We start from the raw sequence: 22,787 nt of genomic DNA on the forward strand, positions 1-22,787 counted from the left end.
AATGTCATCTGATACACTCATAACTGCCTGTTTACCAAGGCGTATTTCCAGCATAGTTTCCATAAGTGCATTGTCATTCTCTGTCATTTTCAGGTACTCAATGTTGTGTTTGGGTAGAAATGCGAGTGGTACCACCAGTCACCTAATCAAACTTTCCCCTCACAGACAAAACGCTCAAGCGGACAGTGCCTGCAGTTTACGGCAAAGCTCTCAATTGTAGCCCTACAACCTTCAGGTAAGTAAAAAATCTGGGATACCAGCCATCTATGCACTCGCTATAAGTCCATACTTGTTTTGAGCAAAATTTACAGTTTCGGCATCAAAATTTAAGTTAGATGCCAGACCCAACCTTGTCACCTTTAGAATACTTAAATTCAGATGTTCTAAAATCTACTTACTTGTACACTACTTATGATGGATAAGAACTTTCTCAAATTGATTATAAATGCGGTTTCCCAGATTTACACCCTCCTCTTGCAGATACTGCCGATGACGTAGATCTAGTGCACCAGGCCAGTTTTCTAGCCATGTGGAATTCACATCTCCAGCCGAACTAGAGCCAGGATTAATATCAGACTCCTTTACAGTAAGTTGAATTTCTGCCTATTTGTTTTCAAGGTAGTAAACACTGCCAGAAGTCCAGCGTTTTAGCTTTCCTTTCATCATTTTTACACAAAGTATCCAGAAATTCTCAATGAAATTATAACTAAAAATTATGACAGCATTGGAGACCAAATACTAATTGATGTTCCATTATGTTTAGAAAGCTCTTTTAGTGCTTTAAAATCAGATAAGTAAACAGGATTTTCATTGATTTTGTTAGAGACCTTGTGGACCTTTCATTCTTTACTGGGGGTAAGGGCAGATTAAATGTGTATGAGGGTGGGTGTGTAGGGATATAAAAGTAAATACTGTCATTTAAGGATTTGGGGTTTTTTTTAATCACCATTTTGTAGGTAATGATTGTATATCTATGATTTATGCTAAAATAAATCAAATTTGATAACTTTTACATTTTTGATCATTATTCAAATATGGAAATGCATGATTTATATTTGAAATTTAAAGTTTTTCTATCATAAAGCTCAAAAATACACATTTTGAATGGAGTGAAGGGACTAAATCATGGAGAAGGAACAAGTATAACACAAACACTGTATCATATATTTTTTTTATTTCATGTAAATCTATTAATCATATTTGAAGAAACATCAAATTTAGTCTGATCTCCATTTCTCAGAAAATCAGAAAATGTAGCTGTCAGAGGGCATATTCCATCAATAAGTGTCACTGTCTTTTTCTCATTTTTTTTCATAGCAAAAGGAAAAAAAATATATTTCTGTCTTAGATACACACTTAAAAGAGTTAGGAAAAGTAACAGTTTTAATGTACATAAATTAAATAAGTTAAGGTTTGCATATATATTCCATAAGGTGTCTGCCCACAACAAAATACTTCAGGGTGTTGAATCCCTTCATGATGTTCTTTAAACATTGTTTCTCTCCACTTAGGTAGCATTTGATGTTGTATTTTCAAGTTTTCACATTATTTATATAATATTTGAAGACAATAATGTGGTTTTGAATGTTTTGCAGAACCTCCTTCTTGGGTGGATGGATTCAGAGATGACCCCAGAGATGCGGCCATGACTGTAGCACATGGACTTTATAGATATTGACTGTAAAGAAATGATGATAGCAGAAAAAATCAACAGACAGTGTTCATAAGTGTTTGAAAGTTCATTAAGTGTTTGTGGGAAAATAGTGTTAAAGCTGAAATCTCTTCTGCAAATTCATAATTAAGTGGTGAACTGGATAAAATTTACATAAAACAAAGAAGAGAATCACATTGTGAGCCGACACCTTTTCATAGATGCCTCTGCCCTCTGCGCATGCGTTAAGTAACTAAGATTGACAGTTAAGGGTGCCGTTTTCTGAAGGCAGTTGCAGCGTATGTCATGAACCCGAATTTGAAAATAGATGTTTATCAGCTATCAAATTGTATTGACATCTATTCAGTGCACAATTTAAATATTTACATGACAATAATCAAATATCTCAGTTATGTTTCTTCCCGTGAAATGCTGTTTATAATTAACAACCAATTAAACTAATTTAGTACCAAAAATCTTTTGTTGATCATTATGAATACAAAAACTAAACAAGGTCGTCCCAGTTAAGTTCTGTACTATGCAAGCATACCTAGGTAATTCTAATAAACTAAATGTCAACAAACATTAATCAATTTTATTTGCTTTTATAAAATATTCAAAAAGACGCAACAATTTACCATTACCTGACACTCTTTCAATAAAACTAACGCCTGGGCGGTTTAACTTTCGCGCCAAAATACGACATGACTACATAAAGGGCAGAGCTAGTTGTTCAACTTAGTGCAAACACCAAATGAGTTAGCGCTTGCTCCATTTTCTGTAGATCGCCAAAATGAACTACCACTTATCTTTTAATATAATATATGAATTCACTTACCAAAAATGCATTTATAGATGAGTGGTAACACGAATCTTATCTAGTAATCAGTTATTATGTTACTTATTAAGTGGAATTCGTGAACCATATATAGTTACCTGTTTCACAGCTAAAAGAAGAGAACAGGTGGCAGTTCTGGACACTTCAAGCTAATTTTTAGTCTTATGATAATTATCTTAACCAAAAATGTTTATGGGAATATTAACTTAATTTAAGTGGTTAACACGAAACAATTTGCGAATGTTAACATGTTATCTTACGCCAGTTATATGCCACCATAGATAATGAAAGAATTTTTTATTTAAACAAGAATTATCACCAGGAATGTAACGAATGCTATTAGTATTTGTTTTTGAGCCTATATATAGAAACCTAGAATAGAAATCATAGTATGACAAATATTGATTTATAATGTAAAAGAGAATGATGTAAATGAAGTAAAATAACTAGCACCCCCCCACCACACACACACACACATTTTTTTAGCTGATTAAAAAAGATACTAGTGTGCTTTTGGTTGTTAAAGTTGATATCCCAGTTTGCTTCAAATTTAAAGTCAGAAGAACCCTCAAAAGAGCTTCTAAAAAGCCAGTTTTTCTTCTACGGCAGTGTGCTTTTGACCCCAAAAGTGCCCCAAGAACCCATGGCCGAAATGGTTTCAGCCCTCCAGCTGCCAGGTCAATCACATCCTTGAAGTAACCAGTTATTGATCGGAGGCGGATATTTAGCTCAAGTTCACCACGACCGTCAAATATGTTTAACTCACTGACATCAAAATGGACAGGGCGAAAATACTGGTCATGGCCAACCTGCCTTACCAAGTTCGAGGTCCCTTCGCCCCAGCGTTCTTAAACTCTTGATTGAAAATAGATTTGTAGCTCAAGGTCACCACGAACTTTGAGCCACTGACCTCAAAATCGACAACTTTAAACGTTATCAGGATGTGGTATTTCGAAATCCTTCATGGGTTTACAAGAGTTGTTACAAGCCGGAACGAACTGTAGACGACAGACCGGATAAGGTGGTGACCTTTCAGAGAGCATAATTATATACGCTTACATTAAAACCTTTGCAATGGGACATGAATGGAAGCCGATTTACAGACGGCGTTGTTTGAGTTTTGTCCCTTTTAACATTCATGCTGAATGCATGTCTACATACTCAAGATCTGATATAATCGCTATTGTTCATTGACTCCAAACAAAATGACTTTTAAAGCCTCAATTATACTCTACTATTATGTGTTAAATGGTCTTGTAATAAAACACGGTAATGAAATTGTTTGACAAAATGATCATTTGTTTTCGCATGCACTAGTTTGAACTAACCCTTGCTACCGATGATGAGTGTAAATTTGTTTCTTTAAAGTGCTTTATGATCTTATTAACTTCCCTAATTATTGCTACTTCAACATTGACAGTTCATACACATGATTTTATTAGATTTGTATTGCATTAAGAGGCTTACAGTAAACTTCCTGTTTGCTTTCATTTGTAATAAACAAAATCCAATGATTCAACTTAGTTACATATTTATATATATATATATATATATATATATATATATATATATATATATATATATATATAAAGACCCATTGGCACCATGGTCGTAGCTGATAATTTCATGATTTAATGATCGGTTTAATGCCTTAGGAAGAGTTTCAGTCAATAGTGCAATTAAGATATAATATATATACGTGTTTATTTAACTTCACTTTTCATATTGAATATATAGTTAATTGCGTGTTTTTTTAACAGAGATATTCATCATGTTTATAACCAGGATTGTTTTAAACAAACCACCATAACATTATATGGATCAACAGGGCTGTAAGATTGCTATATATTTTCTTAAAAATGATTGGTTTCATGAAATGATAGAATGCAATTATAAGTGGAAGTACAATGCATGGTCATGTTTCACATGGCACATTCCAATTGCTTGTGTATGTTAATTTAATGTTGTCCGGTTAGCGCAGTGGTTAGCGCACTCGCTTCTCACCTAGGCCACCCGGGTTCGATTCCCGGCTTGGGCGCATGTGAGTTTGGTCAGTGGTCACCAAGTTGGACAAGTGGGTTTCCTCTGGGTACTCTGGTTTCCCCCACAACACAAGACCACACTCTCACGTAAAATCGTGCCAACGAGAGTGATTAATATAATTGGTAATAACTTGTTTCACAATCGTTGTAAAATAAATATGTTTAAACTAATGTCTGCATTTTGTTGTGAATTAGCTTACGGATATTTTTTATTTATTTGTATGATTTGGATGTATATGTTTTGAATCAAATTAGGATCCAATTATGTTCAATGTTACATATTTAAATAAAATTAGAAATACTTCGAATTATATTTCACTAGTATCCCCATAAATGACGAATAAATATAGGATGTTTTCCTACCATTTTTATGAAAGGTGTATAAGTATCTTCCGAGTTTCCGCAAAACACCCTGCGCGAAGGTCGGGATGAACCTATCTTATACGAGCGGCTATGGTAGATGCTTTTTCTCCCACCTCAGTTAAACAAAATGAAGTAAAAATGTATTTTTTGCTGGAACTCTTTTTTGCTTAGTGAAAATAAATGCGTATGGATATGCGATAGCACGTGGTTGTCATGGATATACGCGCAGTGATCCAGTTAATGTTAATAGTCAAATCGGTCTTTTTAAATAGTTCTAAGGAGAATGAAGCATTATTTCTTGAATGGTGCGTGAAAACTGTTTTATGGTGACATTTGAAGCGAGAAATAATTAATAAGCGTTCTAAATATTACCATAAGACAAGAATTCCTTGATGCTACTGACGACAGTCTTCAACAAGGGAGGTAATTACAATGTGGTAAAAGGAGTTTCATGCGGGCATTTTATCTTCGCCCGTGGGCAAGATAAGAATATCTAGCATGGTTAAATTATTGGATCTACTTATCTGAGGTGGGAGAAAGGTTCATTCCGACCCGTGCGTAGGGTGTTTTGCGGAAACGAGGTTTACCCTGCGCGAGGGTCGGGATGAACCTTTCTTACACGAGCGGCTATGGTAGATGCTTTTTCTCCCACCCCAGTTAAACACAATTTAGTTAAACTGTATTTTTTTGCTGGAACTCTTTTGTGCTTAGTGAAAATAATTGCGTACGTATATGCAATAATTCGTGGTTGTCATGGATATTCGCGCAGTGATTCAGAGTGTGTTAATGGTCTGATCGGTCTTTAAATAGTTCTAAGAAGAGTGAAGCATTATTTCTTGAAAGGTGCGTTAAAACTGTTTTCTGGTGACATTTGAAGCGAGAAATAATAAACTAGCGTTCTAAATATTGCCACAAGACAAGGTTTCCATGATGCGCTACAGACGACAGTCTTCAACAAGGGAGGTAAAATGGATCTACTTATCTGAGGTGGGAGAAAAGCTTTTCTGGTTCCAACTAGTTAAATCAAATTGGTGGAGGTTCTCCATACTTGCATTTGAAAGTACTCCGTCGTTTATATGTGTAAGTAGGGATTCAATCTCGTATGACTCGTATTAAAAATGTTACATCATATCATATGATAAAAAATAACCTTTTGTCTTATATTGTTTCCTGTTACTTTAGGGTAATACTTGCCCACCTACCCCTATTAAAATACTCAAAGATACAGGAGCTTCTTAAATTCGTATGTTAGCAGATACTCTGCCATTTTCTAAGAAGATTTCTGCCTGAACAAGTGTCTTTTTCTGTCTTTTCATGCCTGAACAAGTGTCTTTTTCTGTCTTTTCATGCCTGAACAAGTGTCTTTTTCTGTCTTTTTATGCCTGAACAAGTGTCTTTTTCTGTCTTTTTCTGCCTGAACAAGTGTCTTTTTCTGTCTTTTTCTGCCTGAACAAGTGTCTTTTTCTGTCTTTTCATGCCTGAACAAGTGTCTTTTTCTGTCTTTTTATGCCTGAACAAGTGTCTTTTTCTGTCTTTTCATGCTAAGGTAACAAACCCATTTCTAAGACAAACTAGACACCATCTGGTATTTATCTACCAAGGTTAACTGATTGTTCTCTTTCAAGGTCAAATGTCCAAGGTTATAAAACACTATCAAGTTCACAGCCTATACAAGAACACCAGCATGATCCTGAGATTACAACCAAAAAGGAATATAGAACTGCACAGGTCCCAGTCTGTTGCTAAGAAAAAAATGAGATTTTGATGAGTGGTCCCAAATTCATATCGTCCAGAAATACTTAGCTTAGTCCATGAAAAAACGTGTCAGGTCATTAAGGTTTAAATAAGACCCATTAAAAATAACTTAACTTTTTCATTCCATTCTTGTCAAAAAGAAGGGAAAACCTAACAGAAAAATATTAATTATTAGTGAACCCTATGCTTAAAAGCATATTTTCGGTCGAAAAAGGAATGCCAACACAGTGTTTGTGTAATAGTCTAATCGTGAAACTAGAATATACAAATATTCGTGTAAAGAAGGTAAATCAAAAGCGTTTGTGTTTTGATATTATTTTTGGAATCATGACTTTATAATGTTTGTTTACTAAATATTTAGAAAGCTTGTACATTTTTGGCATGCACATCTTACCTATCGACCTAAGTGACGAAAACAACAAGAACTAGTCCAAAGAGTGAACTTGCAAAAAAATCTGTCGACCTAATTGAATGTTTTGAACATTAACATTCAAACATTTTATGTTTACTTTAGTTGTGTCTTATTCGTCGTATTCAATTATTTGGAAAACAAATGTATACCTGCTGCTTTAAAGGACATATACGTTATATTCCAGATTTGATTCCTGTACTTAGTTTAAACATATTTTACACATGACAATACACTGAAATAAGATAAAGCATACACATAGCATCGAAAGGATTGCTTCCTGCATGCTTTCTGTATACTTTATTTAGAATAACCAATTTTACATTTTCCCATTTCAAACCATGTCTTCTTGACTGAACCATTTTTCCTATCATGAGTTCACGACTTAAATGTCGCCATTGATGTATCTTAAAGAGAAATAGATACACAGTTCTCAATAGTGACTGAGGCTTAAAAGTAAATCAGGCTATGAATATGCCAAATAATGATAAAACTATTTATAATTATTTTCCTACTTTTACGTTAAACCTTTTATTTCCTTTATATATTATTTCATACATTTCCTTTCGTCTCAGAACGATAATGTAGTGCATGTTCGGTCTTTTTACTCTCAATTAAAGTTGCATTGTTTAATCTCAACATTTAGGCCACAGGCCTACCCACATTAGTATCGCAAATCGAGGTCAGATATCGGCAGTTCTACTTTTTGACATGATATGGCATGTTAGGAACTGCTGAATATATACAAATTATTGTCGTATGAAGTCATTCATTTCATTTTTGTAGCAAAACTAATTCCATTGTTAAATGCAATACAAGTAAGTACCTGCAACCAAAGTTATCGGTTTATCAAAAGGAATGTTTGGTCCAATGTATTTCAATTTATCTTGTTATGAATCTAAGCGCTCTAGCGAAAACATGTAAGCGAAATATCGTTTAAGCGTGGCCTTACATATAAATACATATCAAGTTTTTCGCGTGATCATTACACTCAACCTTAAATTTGTATTCAGTTTTAAACTTCCTTAAAGGAATACAACTTTGTATTAGGTTGTTTATTTGATGTGTGGAAAGAAACCGGCATGTGGTTTTAAAATGGAGCTCTTCATTTCCTTTGGAATAATTGTTCTTTGTGGACAAGGTATTTAATTAAATAAGAAGCTAGAACTGTGTTTGATAAATTACGTAAAGAATAGGTATTGCCGATACCCTCAAGTGACATTGACGATGATTACTTTAGACTACTATGGGGTCTTATCTACAATATTTCACATAAACATTTATATTGTTCAGCACAATATATGTAGGAACAACTTAACTGTATTGAACACCCTTTATATATATTTTGTTAAAAAATATGACAAATCATTTCGCATACAATCTTTAATAACAACTATTTTAAGAAATTGAAAGGTATTAGATTTGTTTCACTATATTGTTTGCAACTTGTTTAGTAGATAAGCAAATCTGTTTTTTTCTTCTCTTTTTCCTGCAGCCAATTGTATAAACAATGATAAATAATTACCTCGGTAAGTAAAACCACCGGTAAATTCCGTGGTAAAATTACCATGGCGGTAAATGCGTTTGTATAAAAGTAATTACCATGGCGGTAAATGCGTTTGTATAAAAGTAATTACCATGGCGGTAAATTTACAAGGTTAGGGTGAAAGTTTACTCAGGTAAATTTTACCAAACTGTCCCATAATGCAATAGATTGACGTTATTTTCCCGCACAGCTGTCAGAGTGGAGGTATCTTTTTTATAAAAAATGAACTTCCACATTTCATTTTTATAAAATTCTTTGTATTATTTTTAAAAGGCAGATTTAATGACAAACTTTACTAAATCGGTCCAACAAGTTACATGGTAAATATTCAACAAAATAGTACAAAATATTTATAAGCTACTTCTATTTCTGATCAATAAAACACATGCAACACTTCAAGGGGTAGGTTTATTCTGAATTCAGGGGTGTTACTCTTTACTTCATACAAAACGGTCAACGAATACCGCAAGAAAAGGGTAATATTCTTGTAATGCTATGCAAGTAATGATGTCACAATACATCTGAATAATTTAATAACAAAAATAAACTGACAGAAAAAATACTTGCTTAAACAAAATACAAAAAATCTCTTTGAATAAAATTTAATGGCATCGTCCGTTTTTCTCACGCTGACACTTAGGGAATTTAAAGTCAGTTTCAACTTGTCATAGAAATGATGCACTGAGTTTCATAGAATTGATTCTCATTAATTTGATCATTTTTTTTATATCTTTAATCTAACGCGTACCATTGTTTCAGTATTTCATGTATTTGTTAATTAAAGATGGTAGTCCATTTTTATATTTTAAACTGAATTATTGCTGCAATTAGAAATATATGTAAGCAAAAACTACTGATTCTTTTAGTTTCAATACAGACATATTATAAGTGTACTTGATCTGTTCTATATCTCCTATGTGAAATGCCATTTCTTGAAGAATTCCACTTATTAGATGCTGCATCCAACCATTTTGCAAATTCATCAGATTTTTAAATTACATGAGACATTTGTATAATATATCAGTTATGATTATTAATAATGACTAAATGATCTTGAATCTTTTTCTTTTATCTTATTTGTAACTTATATATAAATGCTTGTACAACTATTTTTGTACCCCTAGGCTTGCAGTAACCTCAATTACTAAAATTTCAATCATGTATAATTTACTTAATGAAATTATTTTTAGTTTGTGCATTTAATGTCAGCATTCTTTCTGTTTAAATAGAATGAAACATGATCTCTTCAGTTATTGTAAATACTATTTAATAATATTTGTTTACTATTTTTAAATTAAGCTGTCCCATTGTCAATGTCAAATTTAAGTGTTAGGAGTACTTACTCATATAGTCACCATATTTATTTTTTACAGGAGCATAAAGTCAATATTCATGGAGTGTAACTTTTATTTTCTATTTTCATTAAACTATAAATGGTCTTAAATTCAAAATCAAAGTCAATTCTTAAGTAGATACCAATAACCAGAATCAGCAATACTAAACAGCATATAATACACTAGCGGCTCCAGGAAGTTCTTTTAGTGATGTTTTCTTGACGTCACATTTGTCATATAACCTTGAACTTCCACTGATAGCAATCTAAAGAAAATCAGCATATTTTAAATGGCCGATTAATTGGGCGCGGATATTAAAATAAGGGGTGGGGGGGGGGGGTGACGGCGCTCCCTAAGGGCCAATGTTTTTATAAATTTGAAAGGTAAGTTAACAAAAGCGTCGGTAAAAGATGATGGCTTTCACAATAAACATTTTGCTTTCACTCAAATGACATTATACTACTTTGTTTACTGATAATTTACAGAAAACCCCCCCACCTTATTATTACCTCACAGCTATTGGTGTCTTTAATCTGGTGCTTGTGATATGTTCAAACATCACACTGGCTCTGCTGGCTTTCGCTGATGAAAAACCTAAAATGATTATTTATATTCATTTTCACAATTATGAAATGGTTGTATACAATTGAACATAAACGTGACATGTTTATCACAGAACTGTATATGTAGCAATATATATAAATTTTAACGAGCACAAAAAATCATACTTGGGTATGTTGTCATACAACAGCTGTTGTTTCTTATCAAATATACAGTATACTTTTATACTTTTAGGCACTGTACAGTATCTGGTTAACAATCACCCCATCGGGTGCCTCTATACAGTATAAAACAAATCTGTAGAAATAGACTAGTTTTCAAGTTTCAAGTTCTAATTATAATAAACCAGAAGGTCGTAGACCCATGAGGCATAAAGTGCACAATGGTAACAAATACAAATAATATGTACTTGTGCGGTAACATATTAACTAATAAATTTTATGACAATGGCTATAATGCAAGACTGTTACTAAATGTCTATTTGACATTATGTGAAAACCTTTGTAAACAAATTCACTTAACTTCTCCAATGTTCCTTCATTTTTAGTGTGAATTAACTCTATAAATTTGTGCATACTAGGATGTCGTAAATAGTAGGATGGCAATAAAGAGTTTCTAATATCATTATACAATGGACAATCTATAACAAAATGGTATTCATCTTCTAAAATATTACATTCGATACATTTTTTCTCATGTACGGGTATTGATACAGGTCTAGCCCATCTTCCAGTCTCTATACATAGTCTATGTGAGGAAACTCGTAATTTTGGTAAAGCTTTTCTAAATTTACTAATATTTATTACATCTAAGTACAGCTGAGGCTTAAAACAAGTTATATGTCTATAAAAATTAGCCCTGGTAGAATCCTTTAATCTTCCATTCCATCCCTGAATAAATTGATCTTTTAAGCGTTGTCGTACATTTGCGAGAAATATGTTATCATTGCCAACATCTTGGAAAAGCCAAACTTCATAAAAACCAAGAGAACACAATACGACGTCATAGCTGTCATTTATTGTTCAATGTTTACAGGCGGTCAAAATTGATCGTAAATATTTATGTACAAAATACTCAAAATATGTCCGAAGTGGGATACATTTCTACACAGTAAGGTCGAGACCTGCAATCAAGTGTTGGTCTCGAACCACTGCAATGAATTTTGAAAGATGTTGGAATTATTTTAACGCGAAACAAGGTAAATACATTCTAAAACTGCAGATTTCTTCTGTCACAGTTTTTGTAAATGAAATTTGTTCCTTCGAATATTTTTAAAGCATAAATTTGTTCACACAGTGGTTATTGGCGATTTCTTACCTCTGTATTCCTGTCTTATATTGATATGGGTGTAATGAAACAGTCTTCTTTTCACGAAGTTTCAATTTGTCCTTAAAATCGACAAAATGAGTTGTAAATCGAGCGTTCCACCTGAACGAATTTTCGAGTTAATGTCTGAAAATTGGATACGAATAGAAGAGCATATGATTAGTTAGGGACTGTTTTTACTTTTTCAAGATTCGGAACAGTTTTGAAACTACAACTCTTCAAAATATACCACTGACGTCAATTTTGAGACCTCTGTCATATTTTTTTTGCGTTCCAGCTACAATAACCGATATTTTCAGCAGTTCTTCCTTTACCGCTATGAAATTTCAACCTCAAGTGCGTCTTGTGAAAACGTTCATGCACATATATTTTTTTCTCTTGTTTTACGTTTTTAGCTCGACTATTCGAAGAATATGGAGAGCTATACTACTCACACATAGGTTAATATCTCAGCAACTACATGAGGTATTGCATTGAGACTTGATACAATGGTACTCAACCATCCAACCTACTTAATTAATCAAGTTAGATAACTCTTCTTTGCATTTGATGCCAATAATAGGCCTTAATTATTTGACTTAGAAATTCTGGTTAAGGTTTTGCGTGCAAGCACACATAGGTTAATATCTCAGCAACTACTTGAGGTATTGCATTGAGACTTGATACAATGGTACTCAACCATCCAACCTACTTAATTAATCAAGTTAGATAACTCTTATTTGCATTTAATGCCAATAATAGGCCTTTATTATTCGACTTAGAAATTCTGGTTAAGGTTTTGCGTGCAAGCACACATAGGTTAATATCTCAGCAACTACTTGAGTTATTGCATTGAGACTTGAATCATTGGTACTCAACCATCCAACCTACTTAATTAACCAAGTTAGATAACTCCAGTTTGCATTTAATTCAAATAATAGACATTTATACTTCGACTTAGAAATTCTGGTTAAGGTTTTGCGTGCAAGCACACATAGGTTAATATCTCTGCAACTACCTGTGGTATTGCATTGAGACTTGATACAATGGTACCCAACCATCCAACCTACTTAATCAACCAAGTTAGATAATCTACTTTGCATTTAATGCAAATAATTGCCCTTTATTATTCGACTTAGAAATTCTTGTTAAGGTTTTGTGTGCAAGCACACATTATTTTAATATCAAAGCAACTACTTGATGTATTGCATTGAGACTCGATACAATGGTACTCAACCATCCAACCTACTTAATTAACCATGTAAGATAACTCTAGTTTCATTTAATGCAAATAATTGCCCTTTATTATTCGACATAGAAATTCTGGTTAAGGTTTTGCGTGTAAGCACACATAGGGTAATTTCTAAGCAACTACTCGATGTATTGAATTGAGACTTTATAGAATGGTATTCAACCACTCAACGTAATTGAATAACCAAGATTTATAACTGTATTTTGCAAATAATTGCCCTTTATTATTAGACTTAAAAAATCTGGTTGAAATTTTCCATGTAACCACATTTATGTTACTATCTCAGCACATCATGAATTGCATTGAAATCTAATCTAACAGTGATCCATGCATGTTTCGCCAAAACTTTTCAATCCTTACACTGAAAAGCGGCGGAATAGTCGAGCGCGCTGTCTCTGTGACAGCTCTTGTTTTTATTTCAAATTCGTCTAATACGTCATTTTTTTGCGGGAAAAATGGCGTCGTTTTTCGTTGAAAAGAGTGAACCTTTTTTAATTCTTGAAAAAACTGCTCGTTTAATTTTTGATTTTTTTAAATACATGTATTCAATGTTTTATTACAAATCGCCTAATATCAAGAAAATGGTACCTTACCGACTTCGTTTTTGCGCAGTATCAAATAATCTAACCCCTATACCTGTTTCTTTTTCAATACGTATTGTATTAAAACGTTTAGCATGACCAAGAACGCACACTGTCATGAATATTCCCCGTAACTGAAAAACGAGCAGAACTGTTTAAAACATTCCAGAACCCTTTATGCTTTCAGTATCCAGCATAACGTTGTCGGGGAATGGTACATCTGGAGGTTTCACAGTTCAAGAGAACGAATCCCTGCAGTTGACGTGTTCTACGTCTACCGATGTACAGTATGTATCATATATAAGAAGACTAATGGGATTAGTTTCTAAGACAATCACCTCAGTAGGGTACGGATCATCAGGCTGTGGCACGGACCCCACACCGCCGTCCTACTTCAGCTGTTCCTGTGTAAGTAGAAAGCAGTACGTCTGTGTCATCCGGAACGTCACCAGAGACATGAATGGACACGTGTTGTTATGTTTACGTCCAGGAGGAGATCCAAATGACGTCAGTGGGGATCAAACACTCGTCGTATCAAGTATGTAATATCTACCTATAAAGTGTCTAATGTGAGTATGACAAGCATGTTTAATCGTCAAAACAAGTATGCATTATCTTCGAAACAAATATGAATGTATGTATTAGGTATTGTTATCTTTAAAAGTATCACGTATATGTTATTTTCGTAACATAAATATATTATAGTCGTTACAAGTATGCATTATCTTCGTTACAAGTATGTAGTATTTTGCGTATCAAGAATGCATTATCGTTGAAAAATTACAGAGTATCGTCGTGACTAGAATTCATTATTGTCGTTACAAGTATGCAGTATCGTTGTAACAATAATGTATTATCGTTGTACAAATTATATAGTATCGTCGTGTCTAGAATTTATATCCTTCGTTACATGTATGTAGTATGTTTTCTCGCCATAACAAGTTTTTAGTATCATTGTTAAAAGAATGTTTTATCGTCGTTACAAGAATATATTATCTCCGTTACAAGTTTGTATTATCGTCGAAACAAGAATGTACTACCGTCGTTTTTAAGTATCTTTTATAACCGTGGCTTGTATAAATCATCGTAGTTACATGTATGTATTATCCTCCTTACAGGTATATATTATCGTCGAAGCAAGTTTGTAGTAACATCATAAAAAGTAAATAGTATCGTCATAAAATGCATGCAGTATCGCTCTTACAGCTATGTAGTATCGGCGAAATAAGTTTGTAATAATTTTACGTCGAAAAAAGTAAATAGTATCGTCGTATAATTTATGCAGTATCGCTTGAACAAGTATGTTGTATCACTGTAACAAGTACATAGTATCGCTGTAACAAGTATGTAATAACGTCGTAAAATGTATAAAGTAACGTCATAAAATGTATGCAGTATCGCTCTAACAAGTATGTAGTGAGGTCGTAAAAATTATACAGTATCGTCATAAAATGTATGCAGTATCGCTGTAACAAGTATGTAGTATCGCTGTAACAAGTATGTAGTATCGCTGTAACAAGTATGTAGTATCGCTGTAACAAGTATGTAGTATCACTCTTACAAGTATGTAGTTTCGACGTTATAAGTTTGTAATAACGTCGTAAAAAGTATATAGTATCGTCGTATAATGTACGCAGTATCGCTGTAACAAGTATGTAGTATCGTCGTATAATGTACGCAGTATCGCTGTAACAAGTATGTAGTATCGTCGTATAATGTATCCAGTATCGCTGTAACAAGTTTATAGTATCGTCGTATAATGTATGCAGTATCGCTGTAACAAGTATGTAGTATCGCTGTAACAAGTACGTAGTATCGTCGTATAATGTATGCAGTATCGCTGTAACAATTATATAGTTTCGTCGTATAATGAATGCAGTATCACTGTAACAAGTATGTAGTATCGCTGTAACAAGTATATAGTATCGTCGTATAATGTATGCAGTATCGCTGTAACAAGTATATAGTATCGTCGTATAATGTATGCAGTATCGCTGTAACAAGTATATAGTATCGTCGTATATTGTATGTAGTATCGCTGTAACAAGTTTATAGTATCGTCGTATAATGTATGTAGTATCGCTGTAACAAGTATGCAGTATCGCTCTAGTAAGTATATAGTATCGACGTTATAAGTTTGTAATAACGTCGTAAAAAGTATATAGTATCGTCGTATAATGTACTCAGTATCGCTGTAACAAGTATGTAGTATCGTCGTATAATGTATCCAGTATCGCTGTAACAAGTATTTAGTATCGCTGTAACAAGTATGTAGTATCGCTGTAACAAGTATGTAGTATCGCTGTAACAAGTATTTAGTATCGCTGTAACAAGTATGTAGTATCGCTGTAACAAGTATTTAGTATCGCTGTAACAAGTATGTAGTATCGCTGTAACAAGTATTTAGTATCGCTGTAACAAGTATTTAGTATCGCTCTTACAAGTATTTAGTATCGCTGTAACAAGTATGTAGTATCGCTGTAACAAGTATTTAGTATCGCTCTTACAAGTATTTAGTATCGCTCTTACAAGTATGTAGTATCGCTCTTACAAGTATTTAGTATCGCTGTAACAAGTATGTAACTGTAACAAGTATGTAGCTGTAACAAGTATGTAGTATCGCTGTAACAAGTATGTAGCTGTAACAAGTATGTAGTTGAAACAAGTATGTAGTATCGCTGTAACAAGTATGTAGCTGTAACAAGTATGTAGCTGTAACAAGTATGTAGCTGTCACAAGTATGTAGTATCGCTGTAACAAGTATGTAGCTGTAACAAGTATGTAGCTGTAACAAGTATGTAGCTGTAACAAGTATGTAGTATCGCTGTAACAAGTATGTAGCTGTAACAAGTATGTAGCTGTTACAAGTATGTAGCTGTAACAAGTATGTAGCTGTAACAAGTATGTAGTATCGCTGTAACAAGTATGTAGCTGTAACACAAGTATGTAGTATCGCTGTAACAAGTATGTAGCTGTAACAAGTATGTAGCTGTAACAAGTATGTAGCTGTAACAAGTATGTAGCTGAAACAAGTATGTAGTATCGCTGTAACAAGTATGTAGCTGTAACAAGTATGTAGCTGTAACAAGTATGTAGCTGAAACAAGTATGTAGTATCGCTGTAACAAGTATGTAGCTGTAACAAGTATGTAGCTGAAACAAGTATGTAGTATCGCTGTAACAAGTATGTAGCTGTAACAAGTATGTAGCTGTAACAAGTATGTAGCTGTAACAAGTATGTAGTATCGCTGTAACAAGTATGTAGCTGTAACAAGTATGTAGCTGAAACAAGTATGTAGTATCGCTGTAACAAGTATGTAGCTGTAACAAGTATGTAGCTGTAACAAGTATGTAGCTGTAACAAGTATGTAGCTGAAACAAGTATGTAGTATCGCTGTAACAAGTATGTAGCTGTAACAAGTATGTAGCTGTAACAAGTATGTAGTATCGCTCTTACAAGTATGTAGTATCGCTGTAAAAATGCTAAAGTATCGTCGTAAAATGTATGCAGTATAGCTCTTACAAGTATACAATATCGCTGTAATAAGTATGTAGTATCGTCGTCGAAGCGTTCATATATTATCTTCGTACAAGACATTGGCAACTTATCGCCTTAAGAAATATGTAGTATTGTCGTAAAATAAACGATTTGTCATTTATTCACTATTTTTCGATAAAACTAAGTATTGAGGAAAAAAGATTTAAATATATAAACCCGCATTTCACGATACAATGAACTTGATGAAGACTTGAAGTGTGCATTGAACGCCATTTTGTATGTGAAGCAAATAAGTCTGATTAATTCTTGTAAAAGTGAGTTTAACTGAGATGCATGGATTTTATTTTTTAATTAAATATAAATCTAATTTACTCCACGCTCCTGACACATGTAAATATAAGCATTTTAACTTTATATGCACATATTTTTCTGTAAGAAGACATAATATAATTCAATAGATTGATCATTTGATGTTTAATATCATCATTTATAACGGTTAAGCATGGATTTACAACGTTTGTTTTTAATATCTAGCTGTTAGCATGTTTCATTTGATCACTTAAAATAATCGTTGATGTGATGTCGATGGGCGCTGCCATTTTTAGGTATTCTGAACGATCAGGGTCAGCTGCGTACATTTTAAGGATAGACTGAGCTTGGTGACATATACAGGTCTTACGTATCTTGTTAAAATGACTTATCGATCTCGAAAACAACTTGCTAACATATTTAACCAACTTACGTATTGTATATAAGGGTTTAATGATTGAATTGTGTGGTAAGTATTGTGCAGTTTGTCGACTTACCGAAATCACCCCCTCCCCTATCTTGCTGCCCTTCCCCCTTCCCCCCCCCCACGTGATCATCTCAGTCAACCAACCAAGCAACAACAAAGTCTTTATTAAGTGACTAGTAGCTTGATTTTAAAACGCGAATGAAAACTTTGGTCTTCAAAAACGATATCATCTTTTGCTGAGAGTTCAAGTTTTTTATATCATAGTTTTAACACTCCATATGATTTGCCACTCTTTATTCGTCATACATAAAAAGCATTTTACAAAACATGAGCAAGTCCCTTTAATTCCACGAAACTCCGCGGAAACTTGATAGGAATCTACGCTTTAATTTCTTTTGTTTAAACAAAACTATAATTGATTATGACGGCTGCAGTAAATTGCTGCCTTTGTTTTTCAGGCCAATTTCCGAGAAAATATTTGATAAACTTTAAAACATTAAGTTTTACATGAAATTAGCTCACCCAAATAAATGCAGTCGTTTTGCTCATCAAATATCAGAACGTCACTTTTGCTCAGGCCCAAAAAAAATTACCTGTGTTTCCGGTAACCCGACCGACCCTATTTTTTCTCGCCGACCCTAATCTTTTTTAGGCATATAAGTAAAAAAATAAATATATCGTCATTATTTTTGTTGTTTGTCTGTCTCTTTTTCCGGAGATTAAACTTTTATTCCTGATTATGTATTACCGAGACACTTTGTGAACAGGGAAACAAAATGGCGGAGATCGGCGATCCCTGTCCGATATCTTTAAATTGACAAACGCATGTTTATGGTCCAAAGACGTGGTTGATCACAGGAGACACATTTGGCTGTCTTTATAATGAAAATATTTAGGATATAGTTCGTGGTGTTATTTATCCAAGTCCAAAATAGAACTTACCTTTTTACAATAGGCTTTCCGTATTATGCAGGCTTCATACGATTAGGCTCTGAGTATTCACGCAGGCTTAATTGCGAGGTTCACATTTCATTAATCGTTACATTTATTTATTCGCAGTTATCAATGGTTATTTATTTCGCCTAATTTCAGTCCCATCAACTGAAATCCAAACAAAAACCTGCGAAAGTTATAACAACACATTTATAGGAATGTGTCGGCTGCGGATCAAAAGGTACAATTTGTGACGTCAGAGCACGAGCGGTAATAAGATCAAAGGCGCGTGGCTATTGTTTGTTTGTAATAAGATTGGTCGGTCAGATACCGTATGATACCTTTTGACTGCCAGGATTTCGTCTAGACTGGTAAAAAATACCATACGATCGAAAACATGTAATAATCAATCATCGTCGTCTGGGAATCTTAAAACAATGACCGAAATGTTTGAATTCACTACGAATATGAATGAAACTTTGATTGTTACGAGAATAACGATAAATTATAAATAATAAAATAAGATACGTAAAATAAATCCATATCCGCGTTTACTTGTTCTATTATTAAGTTTCCTCCACATAAGAGAGCTCACAGTTGAAATGAATCGGCGATTTTTTTCAAGCAAATTAACAAATTTAGTTGATAAATGACTGTTTCGCTAGAACATCATCACAGATTTGTAGAAATTGAAGTGCTTGATTTGTTCTAAAAACGATATCATCTTATAAATGAGTATTGTATACAAAAAACACACCAAATTTCATGGGCAAAATTGGCGGGAAAATACGGTAGTCGAAGGTAAGGAAATGATTTCAGACATTAAACAATTCTGTTTTTTTCTGACTTTTTATTAATTATGGAAAGCTTAGATATAATATAATTGATTTGATGCAACAGAATTTTGCATGAAATCGTAACTGTAATAAAAAGAAATAAAAAAAAATCCCGACCGACCGCCCTATTTTTTCGCTATGTTACCGGAAACACAGATTTTTTTTGGGGCATCATGTTAACAATGTTTGATCACATCATGGCTCAAAAGTTGCATTCTATTTTGATATACTAGAATAAAAGCTTTATTACTATTTAAAGAGTTTTGCAGATCACATTTAAGGTGACTGGGGTCAAACACGCGTTCAAAGTTTAAAGCGCATGGTCCTTCCTCGTTTTCTGTGGAAATTTTAACCACCAACAGTAATTGTCTTATATGTATACGCTACATTGTACATTGTAAGTCAAGACGATATTTATTTGGTGCTTACGCCCACGTATACAAATAAATCGCTCATTTATTCATTTATCCTCATAATCATATGGATGGAATGATATGAGTTCGGGTCAGTGTATAAACACACATTGAGTACACGCCGGGTAATCATTGGAGCCATAACATTTTGTTATGTGTTGAAAATATGCTCCAACGCGTCTTCCGTTATAGTGCCAATGAGTGGACTATGGATGTAAACAGTGAGTATGGTTTCTTATTTTTATTTTTAGAGGTATTTACTAGTAAATTTAAAAATGGAGAATGTAGTTTCACATAGGAATGGCCATGAGTTGTTCTAAATGTAAAAGTTCTGAATAAAATTTAATATCTGATCATCTAGAAGTTGCATAACTTGACAGACGTTAGTGTTGACAACGTAAAGATTTGGATTTTCGTGAGAATTGTTCTCGTACCTTAGGATTAAGCATTTTCTTAACATGTGTGTGGCTGACAAATAAGTTTTAGAACTTTATTTGTTATATTTGCTGCACTATGCTCGATTTTCTGAACGTTGTGGTGCCAATGAATAGGTTGTGGTGCTCATGAATAGTTATTTAGTAGAAAACGAATTGTAAAAAACTGTAGCAATTTCATAATATGAAAATTATGAATTAACTGAATTAATATCATTTTCGATCTTTCTAAAGTATGACCTACTACCACACAGCTTCGCGGACTTTAAGGTAAATTTGGTGTCTTGTAAATTTATACTTGATAGCAAATGGTCGTCGTAATTCTAGTTCTGTATTTCCAGGTATTATAAGGCAAAAATCTAACGATTGTTTTTTCATATTTTCAGATTGGTGTCTTTAAAGGAAAAATGAGGCGGGGCTATTCAGATCTAAAAAAAATCACCCCGTAGCTCAAAATTTGCAGGATAAAGCATTTTACAGTCATTTACCTTAATAAACAAGCACTTCCTTGCCATCTCAGAAAAAAAAGATTCCTCCCTTGCGGCATTGGAAAAAATATATATACTAAACGAGCACGGTTTCTTTTGCCGATAATACATGCTGAATTATCTACCCACAAAAGTGAAATCATCCAATGCAAACGAAGGAATCTTTTTTTCTGAGATGGCAAGGGAGTGCTTGTTAGTTTAGATGATTGACGGTAAAATACCTTTTCTTGCAAATTTTGAGCTACGGAGTGATTTTTTTCGCGACATGAATATACCCGCCTCTTCTTCCCTTTAAAGACACCCATCTGAACATACATAAACACAATCGTTTGATGTTTGCCTTGAGTTCGCGAAGCAGTGTGGTAGTTGGTCATACTTTAAAAGGATCGAAAATGATATTAATTCAGTTAAATCATAATTTTCATGTTGTGAAATAGCTACATTTTTTCACAATTCGTTTCCTATTTACTATTCATGAGCACCACAACCTATTCATTGGCACCACAACGTTCAGAAAATCGAGCATAGTGCAGTAAGTTTAACAAATAAAGTTCTAAAATTTGTAACGCGGCAACCTTTTGTCAATAAAAAAAGCCACACACATGTTAAGAAAATGCTTAAACCTAAGGTACGAGAACAATTCTCACGAATATCCAGATTTTTACGTTGTCAACACTAACGTCTAGCAAGATATGCAAGTTCTAGACGATCAGATATTAAATTTTATTGAGAACTTTTACATTTAGAACAACTCATGGCCATTACTATGTGGAACTACATTCTCCAATCTTATAAATTTACTCGTATATACCTCTAAAAATGAAAAATAAGAAACCAAACTCACTGTTTACATCCATATTCCACTCATTGGCACTATAACGGAAGAAGCGTTGGAGCATTTTCAACACATAACAAAATGTTATGGCTCCAATGATTACCCGGCGTCGAGTACGCAACAGGGTTTCATGGTTTGCATTGTTTGGTAGTTTCATCATTATTAAGGTTAATTGAGATGTTTAAATATTTGTGTGAGAAGCTCGTCTTTCATCCAAATATAAAGACTTAATTAAAGATGAATATAACACATCTCCCCTTCGATTACGAAAATAATGAAACAAACGGTGTGCACTATATCTCTCCCTGTGATAAACCATTTTTCTGATCAAAATCATGCATCATTCGTTTGCATCCCTAATATTTTTCATCAGTTAACGTAAATAAGAATGTAAAATGTACCTGTTCATCGTTTTTTTCCGTTTAGATTTTCTTGGGTTGATGGAAATCCGGCCACATACAATTTTCTTACGAGCCTGCACGCGCCTTATATGAGTGAAGAATAACTAGCCTTTCTGGTTCCAACTTGCTGAATAAATTTTAATAGCCCATCATACAGGCACAGAATGGAAATAGTACATGAACCGTAGACGTTCTTGGAAGGATGGACATTAGAGACCATAGTTATTTAATATCTACACTTGATTTGTATAGTATTTATTAGTAGCCAATTCAACTTGGTAGGTCTACAATTTGACCTGTAGCGCTTGTCGCCAGAAATTAAGATACAACACAGCCTTTTCGCCTATAGAAGTACAAAAGTTTACCGTTTAATGCTGCATATTAAATTTGCTTTTACCATTCTTATTCATAAGAGGTTCGATCATGATAAATCTAACGCATAGCATCATCACCATGGTGAACGAGAATGGCTTTTACAAGATGCGAGATTTCCCCAATATACCAAGAAATAATAGATGAGGACAATTTTTGTTTTTCTGATTGCTTAAGTTTATTGTTATTAAAAAGCAATTGAAC

General features: G+C 33.6%; 1 protein-coding gene across 3 annotated transcripts in view; it reads left to right on the forward strand.

Moving 5' to 3' along the window:
- Positions 1-8,054: 8,054 nt before the first annotated feature.
- The window catches only part of LOC128235232 (hemicentin-1-like), a 52,668-nt gene continuing 37,935 nt past the window's right edge, over positions 8,055-22,787 (forward strand). For 2 of the 3 annotated variants that reach the window (XM_052950011.1, XM_052950013.1), the window contains exons 1-2: positions 8,055-8,199; positions 13,825-14,175. In XM_052950011.1, coding sequence (XP_052805971.1) covers positions 8,121-8,199; positions 13,825-14,175 — 430 coding nt within the window. In that variant the 5' untranslated portion in view covers positions 8,055-8,120. The remainder of the gene's footprint in view (positions 8,200-13,824; positions 14,176-22,787) is intronic. The other variant, XM_052950014.1, reaches the window with a different exon arrangement.

This window comes from Mya arenaria, chromosome 5 (genome assembly GCF_026914265.1).
Source record: "Mya arenaria isolate MELC-2E11 chromosome 5, ASM2691426v1".
Classification (NCBI taxonomy): Eukaryota; Metazoa; Mollusca; class Bivalvia; order Myida; family Myidae; genus Mya; species Mya arenaria.